We start from the raw sequence: 25746 nt of genomic DNA on the forward strand, positions 1-25746 counted from the left end.
AGAAGTGTTTGGACAACCCTGTCAGGTACATGGTGGGACACTTGGGAATTTCCTGTGCAGGGCAGGTAGTTGGACTTGATCCCTGAGGGCCCTTTCCAACTTAGCTTATTTTGAGATTATAACTTTTTTCTCTCACCCAACATCCGTGTAATGGTTTCATGTTCCCCTGCCCCCTTCCCCTACGGGTTCCTTGCACCATTTTCTACCTGTCCCTTTAGGCTTGGCTCCTGGTCCCTCTGCTCTGAAGATGCGCAGAGAGTACATCAGAGAGTGTCTTTGCAGGGCTCTCTGGTCATGAAGGAGAAATAATAGGGGGAAGTCTGGCTTGACCATTGCAGTCTTCTAGTAGATCATCCTTCATATAAACAGAGTATGTTGACCTACCTGTTGAACTATTATATATTTCCCTAGTTTTCAGAAACTCATGATTCACATATGCAAAAAAAAAAAAAAAAGAAAAAAAAAAAGGTGTCATCAAAAAGCATCTTTCTGAAACCAGAGTGACTCTCTTAGCAGAACTCTACTCCTTGATCTGAAAGTGAAGTATGGTGAAGTATCTAATTTTAGAACTGTTTTCATGTGGCTAAAACCAGATGCAGATTTATCAGGCAGGACAAAGGTTTTAATCTTTATTTTCCCCGCCACTTTCCAGTACCAACAGGGAAAGCAGTAAGCATTTCCTTCATGTAATGTGGCTGCTCAGCCATGCACTCTTCCCAGTCATGTAGGGGTTAGAGCTGCTCCTGAGTAAAACATTCTCTTTTCTGTTTTGAAAAGTCACTAAGCTATTTTTGTTCAAGTTTTCAAAAGAAGTGTTCTGCCTGCGGCAGACATCCAGCATGAAAAATTTCTGCCCAAATTATTAAAGAATGGTGGAGTAACAAACTACTGAAAACAGATGGAGTTTGACATAAGAATTACAGATGCCATCACTCATGGCCTTTATACTCTCTAAGCATTTATACCGTAACACATATTCAAATATGCACTGCCACTCAGCAGAGTTCTCACTTCTCTTACCTTCTGTGTTCCCAAAAAAAACCCAAAAAAACCCAATAGACTTTCTGGCTGTAAGAAATGTACTTCCAAGTAGCTAGAGGCAATTATGTCAACCTTCCACTAAGCAATCAGGTGGCAAGAACCTCCTTACCTCAATGTCATTATTTCTTACAAAAATCAGTAATGACTTTATCCTTACTCACTGTTTTAGTTCAGTGTAACAATGCAAACAGCACAGAAAAACTCAGAGATGGAGGGGCCTGAACAGATACCAAGAAAGCCAATGGAGTGGATTTTAATAGAGTGGGTTTTAATTTTTTGAAGGAAGTTGCCATACAAACAGATAGCAAAAATCTTTCAATCCTTAACAAGAAAGGTAGTAATCATACATTTTGGTGTGGGAAATCTATCATAAACAGTATTTGCAGAATGAATTATAGCACTGACTCTTGCTCATATTATAAGAGTGCAGAGGAAAGAGGTGGATATTCTAACAACCATTGGGTACAGAGAAAGACATAATGAATGAAAGTCAGTTTAGCAAGAACTAGGATGTCACATTCACATTCTCTGGAAAAATCCCTTTGCCCAGGATTTTTCCCCTGGGAAGCTGAGAAGCCTCAGAGAAAAGGGAAAAAAATATTATCTCATTTGATTCTCCTGTGTTTTGCTCATCTGGAATGTGTTTGGAGGTTGTTTACCACAAGTGACTGTTTCATTGGTTTCTGGTGTGAGTTGTTTTCTCTCACTGGCCAATCAGTGTCAGGACTCTGGAGAGAGTCATGAGTTTTCATTATAATCTTTTTAGTCTTCTGTAAGTATCCTTTCTGCATTCTTTAGCATAGTGTAGTTTACCATTTCTTAATATAATATAGTATCACAAAATAATAAATTACCCTTCTGAAAACATGGAGTCAGAGTCATCATTCCTTCATTCGTCTGGGGGAGCCACCAAATTCAATACTAGGAGATAAGACACTATTTACTTCATATATTATTGGTGGATCCATTTATTTTTTTATATCAACTTGCATTAAACAAGGGGACAAATTTAGGATTCAAGTCAACAAAGAAACAGCTGTGGATTTCCATTTCTATTTGATTTATATTGTTAGAAATCAATGTCATATAAGAGAAGCACCTTCTGGTATATCAAAGACTCACTGTAGTGATTTTGAATGGCTCCATGGAAATAATAGTTATATTTGTTCAAAATTGATACACAACAAGTCTGGCGCTCTCTACATCTACTATTTAAGGCAGCTACAGCTAATTTGGAAGAACAACTCTAAATTTTAATCCAAGGAAAATAATTTTGCCTAACTGAAAAGAAATGATACAGAAGTATCCTCTTGATCTCAGGAAAATTAATGGTAAGGAAGGCCTGCATCCACCAATGGCTTGACTTTCTCTGTATCACCAGATGGAATCCACATCACTAGGGAATTGTATGAATTCTAAGAGACTTCTCTTTTTTGTTTCTTCACATTCTCTGGGCATAGTTTCAAAGGAGTTTAATGTTAGACCTACCCTCTAGACAAAGCTTTAACAGTAAATGAAGAGACTTACTCCTATTACTGTAGTCCAGCCAGACCATTTCAGTAAAATTCAGGCCTGAGTGCATTCAGTGGGAGATTTCCTAGGAAGTTCAGATGAAGCTAGGATTCATCTCAGCTTCTCTCTTCTGGTGTAGGAGAACTGACTGCAACTAGGCAGAGATGATGCATTGTTCTTTACAGTCCGCACCTGTGCCTAATTTAGTCTTGCAGCTAGAGCTACACAGCAAAGCACTTGACAGCTACTAGAGAGAATAGTCTGGAAACTGTCAGCTCAGAGGGATGCTTTTAGAGCTCTCACTCTTTGGAGTAAGTTCTTTTCTGTCTAATCAAAGGAAAAGTATTTTTGTTAAGAAACTTGACATTCCAAATAAGAGTGCTGTTAAGTCAGGGAATGAAAATATGAAATTGCTGTTTGTTACCAGTGCTGTAAATCTTGCTGAAAGCCTTCACAAACACACCAGATGCAGACTGCTAAATCCTTCCAATTCATGACAGCACCGAGCCACTGAGGGAATCACGCTTTCCACAGAGAGGATTGAGCAAGTACCAGATATGTAAAGCCTGTATGCATCAGTTATGATTAGCAAGGGATGCCACACTCAAGCAATAATTTCATATTGTATGGCCAGATAAAAATTTCACACCTATACAAGAAAAAGCTTGATTCTATGCATTCACACTAGTACATTAAATTTTGAGTGCTGTCAGGACTGAGTGTATAACCTAAAAACAGTGCAGCATTCAAGTTGTGCATATAAGTGTTTGTGTATACATGTATGCATGCAACAAAATTGCCATATCTATAATTATGCACAGAGATAACAATGTTTCCATTATATATTTCACAGCAACAGCTTCAAAATCAACAAGTATAGTTTTCTCTTGCTACAGATGGAAAGTTGGAGGCTGAACTTCAGGCTGAATTTGAAGTTTTGGAAGAGTTGATTAACTCAGAATTTTAAGACAATGCTTTAAAAAGCAAAACATTTTATAGATACATGACTCAGAAAAGGTTGAAATTTAAAGCATTTAGCTTGACAGGTGCATCTACATAAACACACACAGAGGTAAAAGGAGGCTTTGTACATTCACAGTGTGAAATTACTGTGAAAACACTGTGGATCTGTACAAAACTGAAATGTCTCCTTATTTTCAGCATAGGACAAAACCTTTTCAGCATTCAGGTGATGCATTTAATCACTTGCATATCTGTTGCTATTTATTCTTTTTTACATAGCTATGACAAAGGGGAAAAATGTAGTCTTCTAATTTAATAACCCAGATTGCTAAGATATATTCATAAACCATTCCATTGTTAGTTTGCCTCACTGGCCTTCTAGTCTGTTCCAACCGACCTTCTTGTTATTTAGCCTATCTTTAGCCTCCAGCATTTGTGATCTTCAGCTTACAAGAAATTAGGGCAATATCCATAAAAGGATGTTTCAATTTAGTTTATCCTGTCTTAGACCCAGAAAACAGGTTCACAGACCTATATTAGGTACTAAGAATAGAAATTTTACCTAACCAATACCCTAGCCAACAGGAAATGCTGAAGAGGTGAAATTTCACCTCTTGTAAGTGTTTAATGCACCTAACATTGAGCTGCAGAAACATCTAGGACAAGACTAACATTCCTAGTTCCTAGTATCTTATGGGGGCTTAGAAGTCTAGGTTGTCTATGTTTAAACTGATGCTTAGCTCCCACTTTAATGACTTTCCTTTGGGATAACTATTCGGTGCTGGAAACATGCGGGAAATGGGAGGTTTACGAGAGCAAAATCCTCCTGTCTGAGAGTGCAAAAACCTCAAGTACTGCTGATAAAGGCGGTGGCTTCACTCTGGCTTCTACTTCCACAAAGGTCCCTCGCCGTCTTCTTACCAGTGCTGAGAACCAAGTCTCAACTGGATTTTCCTAGGAATTAGGCTTGGTTATCGTGAAAGCTTCAGCCTTCCACAAATTATTCTAAAAGTTATTCCTGAGCTTTCACTTAAATCCAAGAGCATTACCTTTAGCTGGAATAAGTCAGTTTTGAAGTCTATTTCTGCAACGTGACCTTTTACAAAAAATCTCACATCTAAGCCAAACGTCACTCCGGAGTAACTCAAATTCCTCCTGAAGTACGAAATGCCTGGACCCGAGACTGCAGGCGAGGGGAAGCACTGGGGCAGGAGGGCCAGGAGGCACCAGAGGTAGAAAACCTTCGGCGCACGGATCCGCCTCGGCCGCCGCTACCTCTCGGGGCTGTTTCAGGCCTTCCCAGCTGCGGAGTTCAGCCCCCTCGTATAAAAAGAAACCATTCTGTTCCCGCACCCTCCCGAGGGGCCGCCCCGGGCTGTGGGGCCAAGGCCCCGCTCCGGCAGCTCCCGCACCCGGCGGCATCGGCCCGCGCCCGCCCGGCCCCGGTTTCCGGCGGGACCTTGTGCGGCTGCGCTTCCCTTCCCCCGCGCTCGGCCGGGCCGCGGCGGTCCCGCTCTCGGTGCCCGGGCTGTGCCCGTGTCCGCCCGGGCTGTGCCCGTGTTCCCGCGGTCTCCATGCCGTCGCGGGTGCTGTGCCTGGGCGGCGGGGCCGGGGGTCCCGCTGCGCGCAGGGTCCGCCTGCTCCTGCGGCAGGTGGTGGGCGGCGGCGCGGCCGCGGCGCGGTATGGCCGCTCCGAGGTCAGGGCGCTGCACAGCTCAGGTAACCCACCCCGGCCCCGGTGTCTCGGCCCCGCTGCTCCCCCGGCTGCCTCTGCTCTGGCCGCAGCCCCGGCGCTGCCGCCGCGCCCTGGGGAGGCCGGCAGGCAGGTGCCACCCCGGGCTGCGGGCTTGTCCTTGTGCTGCCGCCCCTGTTCTCATGTTCGTGAGTGCGGGGGCTCCGGAGAAGGGCAAGGGAGCTGGTGAAAGGTCTGGAGCGCAAGTCCCATGAGTGCGCTGGGGTTGTTTAGCCTGGAGAAATGGAGGCTCAGGGGAGACCTTATCTCTCTCTACAGCTCCCTGAAAGGAGGGTATAGCCAGGTGGGGGTCGGTCTCTTCTCCCAAGTTACAACTGACAGGATAAGAGGGCATAGCTTCAAGCTGCACCAAGGGTGATTTAAGTTGGACTTTAGGAAGGTTTTCTTCACAGGAGGTGTGATTGAGTGTTGTAATGGACTTGCCAGGGACGTGCTGGAGTCACCATCCCTGGAGGTGTTTAAGGAACATGCACTCAGTGCCATAGTCTGGTTGGCACGGTGGTGTTTGGTCATAGGTTGGACTTGATTATCTCAGAGGTCTTTTCCAGCCTGGCATGAGGGGAAAGAGCAGAGTTCAGTCACAGGCTTCCAGGGACGCTTATGTGGCTCATGATAGCTCCTGGTCCAAGTGCTTCAGCTGCAGTGAGGCAAGGGGCAGCCCTGCAGCTGGTGTCTGTGAGAGCCAGCCTGCTCTGCAGAACGTCTGTCACATCTCGCCATGCTCTCTGTCCGTTCCTGCATCTCGCCATGCTCTCTGCTCCTGCATGGCAGCGCTTCCTCTTCCCACTGGGCAGAGCCGCAGGGTTCGTGTCGGGGCTGCCAAGGCTGCTGCGTGTCTGAGTGTGCCAGCAGCATGTGGTAATGAGATAAAGAGTTGACCTTGAGCCTGCAGTGACCTGAACTGCCCTGAAATATCCTCTGGTGACCCTTGAGACAGGTGATGGGCCTGTGCAGAATAGAAGCAGTGTCTGGAAAGGGTGACATATGCCTGTGGTAAGTGACACTTCTCAGGATGAATGCCAAAAGCAACAAAGCTCCTAAGTACAGAGTGAGTGATCAGTAGCGATCTGCAAGTGGTTCTGATGGGGGAGTACTTGCTCAAGCTCTTAATTACACCCCTTTAATCCCATTTCTCTACATTTTAATATTTTAAAATCTGTTTATTAGTTAGCCAGTTCATTTCTTTGTTTAGTTTCTGAAAAGTTACTCAAGAAAGTAGTCTTTGAGGGATGGATAGCCATAAAATTCCTTCAAGAATTTGTGAATAGATAATACCTTGTTTGTGAAAAGTACAAAAAAGACTGGAGTTATTTCCCATCAAACAAATTAGCATGAAAGAAAACAAGTTAATAATGAAGTGAGTCAAGTAAAACAAACACCTGAAGAAGGTAGCTCAGCACATTTTTGCCCTTTGTTGGGATGAGTAACCTTAAGAAGAAAAAGAAATCTAGCAGTGTAAAACGGTCATTCAGCTGTCATTTCATCACTTTCATAAATTTCATCACTTTAAATGTGTTGTCGAATGCAACTGAGTTTAACTCAGTGATATTTGTGAATACAGTCTGTATAAATGTGAATAGCAGGAGTATTCCCAGTTACAATCAATGATGGTAGGAGTTTTGGTAGAAAGATTTAAGTCTCAAAGTCCTAGAGAATCTTGTAGATAATATTAGGGATATTTGCCCTCCTAACACCTGAGACATCTCATTCTTTGTAGTGCTTCCCATTTTGTCTGTGAATTTGGATCAGAAGCTGTTTGTATTGAATATGAAGCATTTGTATAGGGTTTACCTGTATGACACATTTATAGTATTCCTTTTTTTGGTAACAATTTCACTTTGATAACACGTTTTTCATGATCTCAGTTAGCTGGTAATCATCACAAAGTTTCACAGAATGTCTCTTAATCACTTCTGCCCCAGGGGCAGTTATCTGTGTCTGTCCCTCCCATGGTTTCTCCTTTATTAGGCCTAAGATATCAGGCTCCTTTATCAATTCCATTGTGCTCTCTGTCTTAGTCTCCATATTTGGGACCTTGCTATTTAGTGGTTTTTTCCCTGTTTTACTTTGTGGGTGTTTTTTAAATTAATTTTTAAAATGTTTGTGTGTCCTCTTGCAGAGCCTAGCATTTTTTTGAGGATATTGAAGTTACAAAGGATGATCTGAATTTTTTTGTGCCATATGTGTTTTTGCTATTTCTGTGCAGCTGCTGTAATTACAATTCTTGTTGTAAGTGGTGTTGAGGTTGCATAAATAAATAAACAAAATGTGTCTTAAAAGGCTGGAAGCTGTTAAGAGTCAACTAAACAACAAATTGTTGTGTACACAGTAATTTGGATGTGACATCCCTGCCAGGTCAGGCTGAAATCCCAGACAGGATTTACTGTCCGTCCTGGTACATTCTGAGTGTAAGGGAGGAACTGTTGCCTGATGTTGTGCTGTTACATGAGAAGAAGCCATCCTTGTTAGCTTTTCAGCTCAGTCTTTGCAAAGTGAACGTGGCTTGCTGGTCCACTGGGGGCCAAGGAGGAATGAATCGCTAAAGCTGTCAAGTAGTGAAGCTTAAGAGAAGTCTCAAAGTGAAAGAGACTGCAGGACACAAGGATAATGGGAATGCCTAGGAAGGGTTTGGGGTTGCATAGCTTAATTAAGGAGGGAAGCAATTTATAGAAGCAAGTGTTGTAGAAGGCCGACTGTTGGAATCATTTTTAATGCGGGTTTCATGTTTCCTTCTAAAAGACTAAAAAGTCTTTTAGTCACATTTTTGTAGACTGTAGATTTTTGTAGACTTGTGATGAATTAGGTTAAATGCACTGTGACCTGAATAAAATGGAGTTCTATGTAACTCAGTTCACATTTATTTAATTATTTTAATGTAAATGTAATATTAATGTTTTTTAAAAGTTGACATAATACACAATATTGGAGTTGTTGTAAGGGATTACAAGAAACAAATGCTGAATTTGATGTAAACTGAAGAGCTGGAAAAATAAAAACCATTGCCAATTAGATAGTACCGGCAAAGGAAGGTCTCTTGTGTGCTTTGTTGCTCAGTGTACATAAAATAACTTATGCTTTGTCACTTGTGATCGATCAAAATATGTACTAGCTACATTTGCTGTTTACTGTAGCACTGCTTGTCCAGGTTCACTTCCTCTACTTTCTTTATGTGAAGTTTTTGGTCAATTCCCGTTCCTAATCAAACTTATGTTTAAAGCCTAAAAGATCTCAGTAATACATCCGAGTATATCTGCTGAGTAAAACACAGTCACTTGTGAAAATCATCAGTGTACAGCATCTAAACGATTGTGGTAAAGATCTATAATCTGAAAGAGGGCTATGAATTTGACTGTGTGTTTGAAGTGTTTTGTTTTTTTCCAGGTTTATCATTGTCAAAAGAGTAAAGATCTGGTTGATGATGGTTGTAAATGCTTTCTGGCACGTTGCCTTTTCCAGTTTTACCTGTGTCATTATCTTTGTTGAGGTTCACATGTTGACAGCTGAGAGTGTGTTTCTGACAATATTTTTTTTTTGCTGGCAAAACCTATTTTTAGAGAGACTTCATTATTTCTTCTTTCTCATGACATTCCTATAATTGTTCATTGCCTCCGTAGTTGTACTTAGGGGACTGCATTGTGGTGACTGAAATGATTCCAGGGATTTGATTTATGGTGAGCCTTGTGTACGGTTGTTGCGTCAGCACAACTCAGAAGGCAGCAAATGGGGATGGGAATTTTCAAAGCCAGTTGTCTGAAAGTTTGCAGTGTTATGCCTGGGTTATTTCAAATTATTCTAACATTTAGAAAAGAAAAGGTTCATGGTAAAAAAAATAGTGTATTTTATTAGACAAGCTGATGTAGCTGGAACAAAGGGGTAAAATGTCAGGTCAACTTCTGTAGGGCTTCGCTTTTGGTATATAACTGGATGTCAGTAAATAGTTTCTGAGTGTTAATATTTGCCTGTTGTTTGAAATTTAATTTTTTCTGTTAAACAACAGGCCTGATATGTGTTGATGTGTTCTACAAGTTGTGCCCAGCTTAATGTGTAAGATTGCAGTTATAGCTGCTTGGCATACTCAGGGACTCAGGATAGTTGTAGGCAATGCCATAGCTAATTTTAAAACTGTTTTGTCAGTTTTGGATAGCTTTTCAGTAAATGTGAAATTTCAAAAACATTTATTTTGGTTCTCAGTTGCAGATTCTTTTTGATTGAAATTCATTTTTGAAATTATACTGACGTACTTGTTATCTAAGTTCAGTTTAGAGTATATAGTCTGGTTTTTCTCCACTGAGCAAAATGTACTTCAGAAACCTTTGTGCAGTTTGAAAACACTCCGAGCTAATTTTTCACAAAAGTAGCATTGGCTACAGAAGATCTGAAAGGGAGGCCTGGTGATGCAGTGGGCATCTGTTACTGTGTGACTAAGAGGAGCTGGTGATATCACTTTCTACAGACAGCTAGCAGTAACCTCCCACTCACGAGCTTTCGTGCTCACGGGGGATTTCAGCCATGCAGACATCAGCTGGGAGGGCATTCTGGCATTGTGTGTGCACTCTTGGTACTTCCTAGGCTTTGTTGGGAAAAATTTTGTAACTCAGATGCCAGGGTTAGGGTTATCTCTTCACTTTGTCTGCTGCTTTCAAGTAGGGAAGAGCTGTGACCTGTTTGGTCACAGGTGGCAGCCTGGATCTCGGTGACTGGAACGTGACTGAGTTACACATCCGGAGAAGGGCTGGGAAGGTAAGCAGCAGAATTAGGATCTTGGACTTGACGACTGCAAGCTTTCACTTATTCAGGAGATTGGTAGGTAGAATCCTTTGGATAACAACCAGGAAGATGGAAGGTACACAGAAGAGCTTGAAAATTGTTAAATTTGGCAGTTTGGAAATGAACCATTCAGCAGTAGCAGAAGGCCTTTTTGCCCAAGCAGGGAACTTCTAAAAGACCTAAAACACAAAAGGGGAACATACAAAAGTACAAGTAAGGACAGACAGCAGGAGTGTAAAAGTGCAATTTGGTATGTAGGGACAAAATCCCTACCACCTTGCCTGAGTGCAGACATTTAGTCCAGAAGGACCCTGATGAACATGAGAACTGGGATGACAGAAACCTCAGACAGTTTAAGTATGAAGATCTGCTAGTGGACTAAAATGTTTCTGGGAAGGGACTGGCTAACTACAGCTTTGGTGAAAAGGCTGTGGGGTTGCAGTGATGTCTGGTTGAGTGCAGCAGGGGAAGAGATTGGCTAAGGTGGCTGTGGAACATCTGCCCTTGAAGGTTTTGCGATTCAGTCAGACAGAGCCACTGCTCATCAGATCTCATCTTGGCAGTAAACTGATGCTGAGGTTGAAGATGACCAGTGTTTCTGCAGTGTTCTGATATTTGATGAAATGGGCAGCTTAACACCTCTCTCACATGGTAAATGTATTAAGAAGGTATGTTCTGGAATTTATCAAGTCTGTGTAAGATCATCACGGTAGTAAACATTTAAAATTGACTCATAAGACTTTTTAAATTGAGCAATATCAGACTCCCTACTTTCCGGGTATTAGCCCAAACAAATAATAGCTTTTGCTAAGTAAAGATTGTATGCTTCCTGCCTGGCTGGATCATAGAATCATAGAACATGCTGAGTTGGAAGGGACCCTCAAGGTTCATTGACTGCAACTCCTGGCCCTGTGCAGGACACCCCAAGAGACCCACCATGTGCCTGAGAGCATTGTCCAAATGCTTCTTGAGCTCTGTCAATCTTGGTGCTATGACCACTTCCCTGGCAAGCCTGTTCCAGGATTCAGCCACCCTCTGGGTGAAAGCCTTTTCCTAATATCCAGCCTAAATCTCCCTGACACAGCTTCAGGCTATTTCCCCAAGTCTTATCACTGGTCACCAGAGAGCAGAGATCAATGTCAGATAAAATTTCACATTCACGTTGTTGATCTTTTACTAATGCAGAAAAATGAGTAAAAATGTTACTTTTCTCGAGTAAATACCAAGATTTCGGTTTCATGACACCTTGGACTGTAACCAGTAAAAACACTCCTTAGCCAGCCCAAAATAAACAATTGAAAAATCTAGTGTTAGCTTCAAACCTGAAAATTAAAAAAATAGAAGGTTTAAAAAGAACATTGAGTAGAGATTGAGTAATATTCAAATTTTATGTTTGGAGCAGTTTTATTGGTTTTTTAGAGGGAAAGATTTCCTTTTGCTCATAAAAAACCAGAACTTTAGTGGATTTTTTTGCTTAGTTCAGATAGGTTTTGTTGTGTAAACATTTCATCTATTTCAGTCAGCAGCAGCTGTCAGACTGCAGCATCCTGTTGACAGGAGCTGAGCTCCACCTCTATTATGTGTAAAGGCACTGGTGGTCAAGGAACAAACTTAAACCTTGTGAGTGCAGGGGATAGGTTTCTATGTCTCATATTCATGTTTTTGAGAGGTTTCCAATACTGATATGAGGTGCAGAATAGGTGACAGTGTTGCTCAGTGAGTGTAATGTTTGCAGACATAAAGATGGCCAATAAGAGCTGCTATGAAAGTTACAGGTTAGTTACAGGGCTGGGTTTTTTTCCCTCCCCTGAATAGTGTATTTGGCAAAGTTAAGGAAAAAGAATAAACCTGGAAAGTATAATTTCTGTTTCTTCAAAATAAGGCAGCTCTTCAAGGATTAGTAAGAGCTGACACTCTTGTCTGTTTCTTTATGGAAGTGTGCTGGATAAATACCAGTTCAAAGCATAATTTTTTCCCCCTCCTTCACATGAGAATGAAATTAAGACCTGGAAATATATATTTGAATATGATATAGATTTCAGACTTTCCTTTAACAGGTATGGTTTTATCACATTGAAATTATTATTAGCAGAGCTTAGCACCTTCACAGTTTTAAGATGTTCTTGCTGTTGCAGGCTCTTGAGACCAGATGGATGGTCTGTGTGTAAGTGAATGTGCAATATACTAAGGAGAGTGTGTTAATCTCACCTATTTTCAGGACTAAGGAGGCCAGAAGGCAATAAATTCATCAACGTAAAAACATAATGTTCCTGAAGCTTCATTCTTACAAAAACACAGATAATACAAATATTATTTACACATGAGATCGGAACTGTTTGTGTTGTATACTCAAAAACCTAAATACATGTGTAGATCTCTTCAGGTTGTTTTCTTTTACAGTAGGATTTCTTAATTTCTTTATTTTAAAATAGCCTTTTTGAATGTAGTGATTTTATTATTGTTTTATTCATGTGGTTTTTTACCAGAAAAATGGCAAGCAGAATAAAACATCTTTCTACTTTCTAAGTTCTTAATGTGTAATTCTTGATGTATAGTCTGACGAGTGTTGCTGTAAATAATTTAAACAGCAGTGGCTTTTTCTTTTCAGCATAGAGGAAAAAATAATAGGATTAGGGAAAAGTCTCTTCTTGGGAGGTGGAGAGGTGAGGAGGGATAGTTGGTGTGGTACTTACTAGCTGTTAAGTTCAGTCAAACCTGCCAGGTGCGTAGTGAGACTGCATGTTCAGGAAGCCTCACTGAGACTGTAACATCACATCATGCACAGTGGGTCAGAACAAAGGTCCATCCAACCCACTGTTCCATATTGGCCAGCAGTGAGTAGGAGATGCTGGGGGAGAATAAAAGCACAGGGCGTTCATGCAGGGGTGCCCTGCCAAAGTGCCTTCCCAGCCTCCGGCTGCCTCCGCTGCGGCTCGGGGCCTTGGAGATGGAGGTGCTGCCTTTCTGTTCAGACTGAGTAGAAGAAATAGGCCTGCTTGTCTGAAGAGCTCTTCTCAGTTACTGTAAGAAACAGATACAGACAATAATATTGCTTCTGTCTAAAATGTAGCTCTAAAGAAGAGAGTGTATCATTCAGTGCTCTGCAATTACTGGGTAGCTATATGTCCATGTATGCCGCTCTGTATTGCCAGAGGTGCAATTCACACCTGTCTTTTTCAGATGCAGTAGAAAGAGCTCATTGCATGTATTGGGGCTGTTTTCAGTCCCTTATCTTTTTTTTTTTTTTCCCAGAGTCTCTTCAGGATTGTGTCACTGGTTTCAGTCTGTATGCACTGCCAATTTTTTACCCCTGTTGCATAGGCTCTCAGAAGACCTCCTGTGCCTGTATCCTGTCTTCCCCATGAGTGGGATGTCCCCTTTACCTTTTGGGTTCTGGCCAATGTGGCTCTTGTTTTGTTTCAGCAGACATGTTTCTTTGTGTATATTATGCACTGCTTGTATCCCACTGTTTTCCCCAAAGACTGTGGTATCTAAGGTTACTGTTTTCTCTGTGGGAGATGAGAAAGCAGAAGCATATCTTCACTGCTTGCCCAAGCAAGCCTGATACAGCCTACAAAGTCTCCATCACAAAATCCTGTGGATATAGCTTTTGTCCACAATAGTGTGGGAGAAGCTTGTGGAATGGGTTGGAGTATATGTGGGCAGTTCCATAATTTGCCATGTAGTCAAACAATTTGGGATACATGTGCTCAAATTATGGGTTTTGCTGATTTAACATCACCATTTAACCAAGCAGGCTGTTATCAGTTCTTTGCCAGCTGGTGAAACACTAGAAAGAGCCTGTCCAGAATGACATCTCTGTTCAAAGGGTTTGGAAATGCAGTGGAAATGGAGTGACCAAACATGAGTTTTTAAACAACTACAGAAGAAACAAATTGAGATGGGAAAATGTAGCCCAGGTGGAAGTGCATGATAAGATTAGTAGGCTAATCCTGCCTGTGCTCGTTTAGCTAGGAAAATGGACTTTGCTGTCTTGGTTTATTATTGCTTAAGGTTCTATTAAACACTGCTAATATTTTTGCTTTTTGGATAGATGAAAGCTGGAGGCAACATTTGTCTCCAGGCAGCAGTAAACAATTAAAAGCTGAATACCCTGTGTGCTCAGCTCTCACCACATCTTACATATAGTTTTCTCCCAGTCCATTTCTCATGGAAGAGTCCATTTTTTGTAGGGTCCATTGATATCTAGGATACTTGTGGGATTTTTGAACATGGTTAGATGTGTTGATCAAGAGTTAGCATGATATGGACTGACATAAATGCCACCAGAAATGATCATTTTTCACCTAGACAACACTTGGTTTTGATTTGTTTGATTTTTTTTTTTTAAGGGAATGTAGGAAATCAACTAAGGATTTTCAGTACTGTGCTAATGAACTGGGTAATTGAAATTCTGTCCTGTAGATGCTGTTATCATCCCCATGTATTGAAAAAGTTTGACATCTTGTTGTTTTGGCATTTTGGCCCTACTGGGTTTTGGAAGACTGTGTATGCATGTGACTGTTGAGCTGAGGTGATTTTAGCAAGGAGCTAATTAATCGTATACTCTTGTCTCATTGAATGTTGGCTGGGGAATTCAGAGAAAATAAACTGTCACTAATTTCTTAGGGATATGTAAGGCAACCTGCTCTTTTTGAAATGTTATTGTTCCAGGCTGAGCTAATGAGAAAGATGTCAACTTTTGCAGGAAGCAGTGGTTTCTTAGGGTGTTTTCATCAATGTGGAGGTGTTTTCATAGAACCATACATGAATAGAATATACTGAGCTGGAAGGGACCCACAGTGATCGTCAGCTCCTGGCCCTGGGCAGGAATTTGCCCCAAGAATCCTCATCATGTGCTTGAGAGCATTATCCAAACACTTCCTGAGTTCTGTCAGGCTGTGACCACTTCCTGGGGAGCCTGTTCCAGTGCCCAATCATGCTCTTGGTTGAAGAGCCTTTTCCTAAATCTCCCGACACAACTTCATGCCTCCCTGGTCACCAGAGAGAAGAGACCAGTTGTTGACCCTGCCCTTCCCCTCATGAGGAAGCTGCCGACCACAGTGAGGTCTCCTCTCGGTCTCCTCTTCTCCAGGCTGAGCAAACCATGTGACCTCAGCCACTCTTCATATGGCTTCCCCTCATCCCATCACCATGGGTAGCCCAGATTAAAAAGGTGTGATGGCAAAAATGTGGTGCCCTGCTATGATCCCTATTAGCTGTTTCCCAGTGAGGAGGGACAAACTTGGAATAAAGGGAAATGATGCTTGGTCAGTAAAATAGTTTTTCTTACTTTAAACTCAAAGAAATGGGCAAAATACTGGGATAGCCAAAGACTAGATTTTAGTCCCTGCAGTTCTTGTGTCTATTTTTCAGTGACTTTAATTTATGTAAGAGTTCCTAGAGTCAGGACCAGGGCTCTAAACTATTGCAAGACTGTTTTGGATTGTATTTCAATGCTTCAGGCTGGAGCGGGCACAGTACTCTTTGGTGCATTTGAAACGAAAATTCAGCAAGGGTCAGAAAAGGAACTCTAGACAGCTGCCTAATTCTTAGCTTAGCCCAGCTTTGTTTGGAACCATTCCACTTTTGGGCTGTTGCACAATCAAAGAAGTGTGCTTAGTTCTAGCATGATGAGTGGGAACTGCTTGCTCTGAGAACCAGGGATGGATCCTTGTGTGCTTTTTATATGGCAGTACTGTGTCCCACTTTCTGGCAAGCTGTTGGAGTGCTGTATTGCTCCAACTGTATTGTTACATGAAACTTACTATATTGGATTGCATAAAATGTGGGAACAATCACCAGCTTACTACCTTTTGCCAATATTTTAGGGAAGAATGGAGTGCTGATTTGATTAGACTCCAGAAGCAATGTAAAGACCCATGTGCAGGCATGTGTGTGAGGCTGTAAATCCCAGTCTCTGAATTCTAGTCAAGCCCTTTAGTTTAGCAGGAAGTCAGCTATAAGCCTTTCTTCACTGCTTCCTGTTTGTTACTGTAGGTGATTCTACTCTGGCTGTTATAAATCTAGTCATTTCCCATGAACTGTGTGAGCCATGTCAGAACCTGGGAGTTCTCACTCCTGTGAGGTGAGCAGTAACATCTGGGTATGCTGGAAGAGTACTGCGTTTGAGTGTAAAACTAGAGTCATGGCTGGCTGAAAGGAGCACTGCTGCATGTGTGGGAGGAGTTTTAGTTGCCTCTTTTCATTTGGGCAAGCTGCTTCTCCAGTATCTCCCTTTCTGGTTCCAGCATTGCTCTTCCAAACTGCTTGGCTTCTTTCATGGTGCTGGTGATAGGCAACTGTAGATTGGGTCCTCCTGGACAGAACAGGACAAGGGCAGGTCTACAAGAGGATTGGATCCCTGTTTAATTAAGCTCTGTACTTTCTGCATCTTAATTCTGAGAAAAGCCTAAACACATGAGACAGTTCCAAAATTTGACCTCAGTTCATGAATGGAGATGTAATCAGTGTTGTGGTAAAACTATTCCCCTGTGCAGCAGTCTTACTCCAACAATCCTCTTCATCCTCACACATGCACTACAGTGCAGTGGAGGTGATGTTATCTTTAGCAACAGTGATAGGAAAAATGCCATTTTTCTGGAGTCATCTTATTTTCATGGTCTTAATACTTGTAAACTCATTTGTGGGACCCAAACTGTTGAAAGAAAATAAACTTTGGTGTTCTTACTAGTCCAAGCCTCATTTTCCTGGGTTTTGGGCATCGTGCTGTTTTTCAGTGTGACTACTGGCTGTGTTGGTGCTTGCCCATTTCTGTACTGCAAACTAGATTTCACTTTTGGTTTCCATGAGAAAGTGCACAGGGCATGCCCTGCAATTTAATTCAAGCCTGTGATTGCAGAAAGATAGATAAGACAGGCAGGTCCTAGTGAAGAGACCATTAAGTAAAATGGCCAGATGCTTTAGGTTTGTTGAAACCCAGAGCAAGAAGTACTTGAGATCACTCAGACTTTGGAAAGGTGCCAGGTTCTGCAGCCGTATAGTAAGGGAGTACAGGAAGGGCCCACTGGCATGATTATGTCACTTTGTACCTTTAACAGATACTGTTCCAGGCTGCTTGAAAACTCAGGAAAATCATCATCCCTACAAGTGTTTGTCACTGATAGCTCTCCAGGCAAACATGCTAAAGTTTTAATTTCAGTAAGTCAACAGTGGTAACTAGAATTGTGTTCTACACTGGGCTTGATTTTCATAGCTCCCAACAGCTTAAGGTTCTAAGAGCAGCAATAAAAGAAAAAAACAGGAAAAGGTAATATTAATTAAATATAAATTGTGCAGGTAGCTGATGTACTGAAAAGCAGCAGAGCCTAATTAGTAACCACAAACACGTTGGAGGCTGCTTTGTGAATGCCTAGTCAGCCTCACCACAGCAGGCCTATGATTTAAATTTTAAGGGCATGAAATATTTAAAAGTATCTAAGTATGTAAGAACTAAAAGACTTCTTTTCTTTATTTTAGGTGATACTGTCACTATTGGAGATGTGTCTTTTAAACTCAAAACACCGAAGAACCCAGAACTTGTTCCACAGAACTACAGTAAGGATCTGCTTTCCTTTTGAAGGACTTTCAAGGCTTTATTAAAAAAATTTCTATTCACTCAGTCACCTCCCTGACTTTACTGAAATTATCTAAGGAATATGTTTTGAAGAAGCATGCAGTTTGGGGTAGGCTGTCTTTGCTTAGCTCATTATCTCTGGTTCAGCTGGTTGTGTAGGAATCTTAACTTTGAATAGAAATTATCCCATTAGTCAATGGGACAGCAAGAGAATAATTTCTGTATGTTTAAGTTTTTGTAAAAAAAGATTCTTATCCAGGGATTACTTCTAAACATAATCTCAAGTTGTATAGTCATTAAACTGTGGCCATTTAGAATTACCATTCAATTGTGATATGATTATACATCCTAGCAGTTTGCACATGTATGGTGGTTTTTTGCTGTGATATTTAGTATTCCCAGGTTATCACATAATTGTTGTCAGCAAACATACAGATCTTTGTGATCCATCAAGTTAATGAGAAGTCAGTTGCATAGTCATGAAAAACACTGTCAAATGGAAAATATGCAGACAATAATGCACATTAACAACGTGCACGCATGTGCCTAAAATTCATTCACACTATCTTTTGATACCTTATTACAGACATCACTGGTTTGCAGCCATTCTTATTTCCTGGCTGTTCACAGACAATACATGCTTCTTGAGCTTTTCCTTTTGCACCATGGATCACAAGTGAATCACGTTTGCATTGTGGCTTTTCTCAGTAACAGGCCAGATATTTCCTGAAGATCCAAAATGATCACTTGCCATTTGTTCAGAACTTTCACATTTAGGCTGCTGGATATCTAGAATGCAAGTTAAAAAACATCCACTAACAACTGATTTTTCCAGTCAGATAAATTTGCAGACCAAAACCAAGCACGTGTGGTATTCTAAAATGGTATGCAAGTCTCACACGACGGTTTACACAGAGAAAAGCTCTGAGAACTCCTAATGACTGTCATTGCACAGTTCTACAGGTGGAAAGTGGGTGTAATCATTGACTTCAAGTGAATTTGCTTTCCAGGATTGTGTCTAAATTTATTACAGAGCATTTTGAATCAAGAAAACTCCTGAGGCACTGGTCTTTTTTTTTGTTTTGTTTTGTTTATTTTTCAGAAGGATAGCATTGATAATATCAGCAATAGACTTGGCACTGCACAGCTGGCCGTATAAAAAGTTTATATTGTTTTCTTAAGTAATAGTACTGCAGTTCATCAGACTGGCTTTAGGTGGTTCTGTTTGAGCAGGAAGGTTGGACAAGCTGACATCAAGAGGTCCCTTCCAACCTCAACTATTCTGTGTTTCTGTGATTCCTGATTTTGTAATGACTGGGATAGTAGACTCTTAATATCGACATGTTTAGATAATTGTTTCTTACCTCTATTTTGTCACACAACATTTTGTCTGAAATATTTTCCCTTGGAAAGGTGTAGCAGAAATACAGAAATATAGAACAGTTTTGGTTGAAGGTTACCTTTAAAGGTCATTTAGTCCAACCCCCACTGCAAAGAGCAGGGACATCTTCGGCTAGATCAAGCTGTTGAGGGGGTGATACTAAGGAGAAGATTTTATTTGCTTTGACTATTTAACTGGTGTGAAATCTGCCAGTAGTCTGATGGGCCAGATTACTGATCTGCATCTGGACTGTGGGCTGATGAGGTCTCATAACTCAGTAGGCATCACACTGTCACTTTCCTACCAGGTGATCTAAGGTACCGAAAATTTCCAGTGTCCTGTACCAGCCCTTGTTACAGGGTAGCCTATGAGGAAAGGGTTTCTGTTTTAGACTGTAATGACACATCCCATTCCTTGTGAGCTCCCTGGGATTGCAGCCAAACAGTTGAGAAATGTTGCACAGTATTATTACTTTTTACAGCTCCTTAAATAATAGATTTTTGCTTTTCACTGTTTATTTTGTATTCCTCTTCTCTCATTTTGCATCAAGGACATCAGTTGTCTATGCCAATCCGTTTTCCTTATTTATAATTTTGGTAGATTAATTTGCTTGCTCATTTTCTGTGCTGTACCAAAGGTGTTAATTATAACAATGCTTTACCAATGCATTTCACTCTTACAATTTACCAATGCTTTTTCGCTATTACACATTTTGTTCAACCTGCACTTTTCATCAAGTTAAATGTTAGCTCTAAGTTACTCTAACATCTCTTTCAGTTCTTTGGACTGAGAAGGTAAGAGAATTACGAAAGCATTTGGTAGAATCAAAGGAGAGATTTTTCCGTTTAATGACTATAAGAAAAAGTGGCTGAAAACTGATACTGAAAAAGTTATTAAGCATGGAACTGTACAGAATAATGAGATCTTTGCTAAAATCTGATACCATGTAATAATGTTTTTGTTACTAACATAAGTCTGATACCAAGTAACAGTAACACTTACTAGAACATATGTATTATTAGTAGTTTCTCTCTTTAAAAAAAAAAAAAATTGTGACTAAAAGGAGCCTGTGTCACCCTTGGGGTACTGCTGTCACATAGTAGTCCTGTACTGTAAGTAGGCTTATTTAAGGTACAAAATTTTGCTTGTAAACCTAAGTATCAAATGAGTTAAAATTAAGTAAAGTGGAATACTAAGGTATTTCATAGCAGAAAATTTATTTCAAATACCTGAGTGCAGTTTCTTTGTATATTTAAACTTAGGACTTTTTTCACCCTTAGTGTTTAAGTTCTTTGGTTATCTTACTATGGAGAACAAAGATATATTCCTGCAGTGGAGTTAAGTAGATTGTATTGACTTCCAAGACAAAGTTGATTATCATCTTGTGAGATATTTAGAGAGTGTATGTGAATTACTTAACAGATTCTTTTCTTCTTTTTTGAGTACTTCTGTTTTTGCTGTATGAATGACTGCTGTAGATACAAGTATTTTTGGTATAAATCAAATGGAATTGCATGTTTATACTAATTTATAAACTAAAACATCACATATTTTTAAAATTTATTTTAGTAGCTAATATTAAATTAAGAATGTACTTACATGATTTCTTTTAAACTAAGACTAGAAATAATTAGATCATTTGCTTAAGTGGGAAATATCCCTGAGAAGGTCTCTGCCATTGCAATGTTTGTAGTGGAGTAAGAACTAGGAGGAAGGAATTGAAGCAATTGCAGTTCATTTACTAGTATTGCATATGATATTGTTTCCTAGCTCCTCATTTGTGTGAAGTAAAATGTTTCTGCTTTTGTTCTTCTGCCAGATAAAAGCCTCGTTAAAATGTTGAAAGTGCATATCTATAATTTGCAGCAAATTTTAGGTATATTATAACATATGCTAAACTCAGCATTGTTTCCTAGGCTCAAAAATAGCCTTAAAAATCAGAAAAAATCATAACGCAGTAAAGAATGTAAATGTATGAAGTACCTACAAAAGTTTACATTTGTTATTTTGTCACATAACTGATACCAAACTATTTCTTTGTGGTACCAAATTAGACTGATTTTTAACTTCTTTATTGCACCATATTACATTTTGCAGAAATGGATAGGGTAGGTATTGCTGCTTGCCCTATGTTTCCATGTCTTTGCTTTTCTGGTTTTTTGCTAGGTCCTAGCAAGTTCTCTATGAAAGTTCTCCATTTTTTGTGTTCATGTGAAATATTAATTTGTTTTGCTGTTGTTGGCAAATTGCTTTTTCTTGGAAGACGATAATTAAAGGTACATAAAATCTGAGTTCTTTTTGTAAGTGACAAGTAAAAATGAGTCATGCACAGGGGAATTTTATTAATGGGATTTCTGTCAACTGTGTCTGACACGTTCTAGAAAGAGGGCACTTATTTTTGTGCTGCTTGTTCTTTTATCAGTGAAAATAAGCCCTACATTTTAAAAGTCTCACCATGTCTGAAAGCAAGATTGTTTCTTTAATTATATTTTGTAGAAACTTTGTGTGACTTTCTGTGATAGTTTAGATCTAAAATTGAATTGCAAGTATGCACCCTTTTTTGGGGTGATTCATGGCAGTGTACTGCTTTCCTTAATAGTTTCTGGAAATGTTATGAAAATGACAATGTACTTGACATTTTAGCTATTTATTAATCTTGACAAAACGATTCCCAACAAAGCTCTTCCAGGACATTTTGTTCAATGATGGCGAATCCTCGTTAGGGCAGGAAAAGGGAAGTTCTTCTGCAACAGGGCTTTGCTGCTCTGTGAAGGTGCAAGTGCATTCAAGTGAGTTTACATGCAACTGCACTGAATTGTGGAAGATTAATTTCAGTGTCATTTTTGCCAGATGTCCTCAATCTGAGCACCCCTCCAGTGTGTGATCAGAAGTGATATGTGTGTGTACAAGGGATTAAGTTACTAATTTAGTTCGGGGTTTTTTTTCAGTTGAAATATATGAAACAATAATTATTGTGAGGAATTCAAGCAGAATGTTTGTGTGTGTAATAATCTCTGTCCTCACAGGATCGTAAGTGCCACATATTGAAGTTGGGACTGATGTATGCTCAGTTTTTTGGTTTAAGTAAGCTCAGCTTTTCACTGGAATGTGTGCTCGTTCTTTTTTGTGTTAACTTTACATCTGAGTGTCAGCGTGTAACACTTTCTAGAGACCGGTTGTATTGCAGGATGACTGTAATTTCATGCTAACAAACACTTCATTCATTACATTTCTTCATTCCTAGCCTCAGGGAAGGTGTCTGCTGTCAGAGATGATGATGATTTCAACAGTTTGAGTTTTCATGCAGGCTTCCAGCTGTTCTGCTGTTTGGGTGTTACCGACCAATCCAGAATCTGAAATAGTGGGCTTTTTGTCAGTAGAGCTCTGGATGTTTTGCATTATTGTCCCTATTTTGTCTGTACTGAGTGAGGCACAGGCAAACATGGGGACATGGAAACCTACAGAGAAGGTCTAGATGGAGCTCAGGGAGTTGTCCCCACTGTTCCTTGTGCTTCAAAGCAAGGTCAGCTGAATCTGAACCGCTCCTGAGAGGTGTTTGTCCTCCTTGTTCTTAAAATGTGCTCATGATGTAGATTTCAGAACTTCTCTGCACACTTTGCTCCGGTAATTAAGGATTCTTTTGTGAAAAAAGCTTGTTGGAATGCTTCATTTAAGTTTTTTTGGGCACACTTTTAGTTGCCAGGGGTTTATTCTATCTAGCATAGCTTTGATGCAGAGAACTTTTTTTCTTCATGGTGGTTCTCTCTTGCATATTGGAAAACAGTTATTTCTCTCCTAGACTCAATTCAAATATCTTATGAAAATTTTTCTTGGTTTTTATCCTAGATTCTCTCATACTTTTTGATGCTGGCCTGAGCTGTTGTGTTCAAAAGCAGACACACTATGTCCCTCCAGTTGGAGTATAAGCTATGGATAACTGCTCTGACTATGTATTTTTCTGAGTAGCACATCCAGCTAGGAATAGTTTCACTTATTCCATGTTTGTGTCACAGGGAGAAACTTAGTCTTCAGAATCCCATTCAGGGTTTCTTCCAGAAAGTTATTTGGTTTTACATGTTTCCTTTATATTATCTTTTAATTTCTACTTAGATGGAGAATATGATTTATCTGTGTAGAACTAACACCTTCCTGTGAAGTAATCAACTCAGAGGAATTGATAAATGAGCTTACAGTCTCATTCAAGAAGTAACTTCCCCCTTTCTAAGCCCCTGCAAAAACTTGCAACTTGTTTCCTTAACACCGCAAGACCAAAAATTTTTGGAATGAAGAGTGTTCCCATGAAAAAATTTATGAGGAAAAATAGTATTCCAGTGAAAACTGTCTGTGATGTAACCACATTATGAGACTGAAAACTCTTTGGGTTCTATGCATAAGCTTTAAATGGGAAGAGCAGCAATGTTTTATTTGCTAAATGGCAGCAGCTGAAAGCAGACCACATAGCAGTGCCTCCCTCTCTACCTTGGCCGTGCTGCCTCCTTCACCCTGTCCTGGCCAGCTCACTCTTTTTCCTCCTCGTCCCCCAGGCTGAGCAAGCTGTGAAGTAAGTCTCAGTGAGCTCATTTTAAAAGAAAAATAAAAATTCCCTTTTTGAAAGGTATTTATGTTTTTAGACAAAGACCTCCTTCCTTGTCCCTTCTCCCTTAGCTGTGTTTTACAGGTGCTGCTCCCTGTGTTGGATGTGTTGCAGACAGCCATGGACAGCCACAGGACCCCTTGGTATTCAGATGGGAGGGACATCTTGCTCCTGTCATTAAGTTATAGCTCTCCTGAAACAAGGAGCCATTTTCAGACTTGGAGTGTGCCTTGTAGTGAAAGTTCAGGGTATACAGAGGTGTTTTTTATTCTGCTGAAATTATGTATGTTGATGTTTTCTAAGTGCCTGTTGGTTATTATGAGATCGACCAGAGTCATACAGGGACAGGAGTTCTGCTGTATTTTGTACCACATCTGGAACAGGTGTTCTTAGTTTACCTAACCATCTGAACAGTGGGAAGAGTTACACATCTCCTTCATTTATGGGATTTCTTCTGTAGGTGGGACACAAGGACTTGCCAGCAGATAATGTCTGGTATCTGCAACGAATCTTAGAGCTTCAGTGAGTGTGCCAAGAATTCAAGTATGAGTGAACTGGAATATTTCTGAGGCTAGCATAGCCATTTCAGTCTTGGCTTTATCAAAAGCTGATTTGTGGATCAAACGAGAGCAGCTGCTGTGTTTGCTTCAAAATCTATCTAAAACATTTTCTACTTTTCTTTTTTTAGGATTTCTCTGTTCAGCTTCAGTTGCTCACTTTACAGAATGTTTGTGCAGATTCTGCTAGGTGCTGTTCTACTCATCACTTATTACAAATCAATAGAATGCAATTTCTTTTGCTGTCAGTCCTTGGTACACAGGAATAGCAAATTGTAGCACCAGCTACTCTCCTGCATGTGCCAGATGGTGTCTTAGAGAACATACTGCAGAGGCTTGCTATGCACCATCCTGCAGATTAAGAATATACGGCCTACTATTTAACTGCTGCAAATCAGCAGAGTGGCACTAAACAGATTGTGCAATCCCAGTTTGCATTAGATGCTATCTGACTCATCAGATAAGTAATAGAATTTGTTGTAATATATTTGCTGCATTTGCCCTGTCTTCTAAAACTGTCAAGAAAATTATTATATGGTACTTGTGGTATAGTTGATATATAGCTCTTGAATAGAGAGGATTTTTTTTTCATAAGTCATATTAGAGATAACCTAAAAGCCTTGCAATGCAGAGAACACAGTACAAGTAGTCCAAAATTATATAAATTAAATACAAGATACTGTGTATGTGCATCTGAGGTTGCTTTTGAAAAGCATACTGTGCTTTGGAAACTGCAGCACTGACTGCATGTACAAGAAAATGTTACATTCTTCTAATTTTAAAAAGACAACTGGGAAGGTGAAGTAGGTTTAGTATCTGAACAATGTACAGATACTACATGTTAGAACTGAAGGAACTGACAAGTGGAAGCTGCTCTCTTGACAGTTCACCATAGGGAATGCTAGCTTGGAATCATTGGCATCATTTGTAGCAGACTTTCTTTGAGTGAGTTTGCAGATGTCAATGTGCTACTTTGTGATTGAAAACATGTATTATAATTGATCTAGCTGTAATCTGTTTGTGAGGAGAATTATGTGAATGGGGAAGCAAGGAAGCCTTTTTCTATGAAATGTATCAATAAGGAACTGTCTTTTGTGACCTTTTCTCAAAAAAAGCAGGACTCTCAGATATTAAGTTGTAATTTTTATATATTGCTATTGCAGAGTACATTTGGACTGTTTGAACGCAATGATAATATAAGTGCCTTTAAATTACTTAAGGTTTTTTATGGGGATCACATCTAATATTTTATATTTTTTTGAATGCTGTGCACTCATGTTCTCTTTTACATGATAGTTTTTCTTGCAGATGCTGCTGAATATTCTAAACTCCTGTTGCTATTTATGGTACTGTTTTGAAGTGTGAGCCAAGTTTTTTCTATTGAGACCATCCTAAAAATGAAAAAGATAGCTACACATATTAATGAGAATTATGCCAGAGGCATTTGTAGTCAGGCTGTGTCAAAGCTGGTTTTGCTGTGCTTCTAGTGCATAAATTTTGACATGAGAGAGTTCCAAGCTTACTTTTCCACTGCAAGCAAAGTATTTTACTTTTGAGACCAGCTATTGTAGGAGTACACTAGAGGCACATTGGCTTCGTCCA

The 25746-nt window shown here is 40.1% G+C and overlaps 1 protein-coding gene across 2 annotated transcripts in view; it reads left to right on the forward strand.

The window, feature by feature from the left end:
* The first annotated feature begins 5011 nt into the window (after nt 1-5011).
* The window catches only part of VWA8 (von Willebrand factor A domain containing 8), a 182609-nt gene continuing 161874 nt past the window's right edge, over nt 5012-25746 (forward strand). For both annotated transcript variants that reach the window (XM_058824855.1, XM_058824856.1), the window contains exons 1-2: nt 5012-5235; nt 17516-17593. In XM_058824855.1, the coding sequence (XP_058680838.1) occupies nt 5091-5235; nt 17516-17593 (223 nt within the window). In that variant the 5' untranslated portion in view covers nt 5012-5090. The remainder of the gene's footprint in view (nt 5236-17515; nt 17594-25746) is intronic.

This window comes from Ammospiza caudacuta, chromosome 2, assembly GCF_027887145.1.
Source record: "Ammospiza caudacuta isolate bAmmCau1 chromosome 2, bAmmCau1.pri, whole genome shotgun sequence".
Classification (NCBI taxonomy): Eukaryota; Metazoa; Chordata; class Aves; order Passeriformes; family Passerellidae; genus Ammospiza; species Ammospiza caudacuta.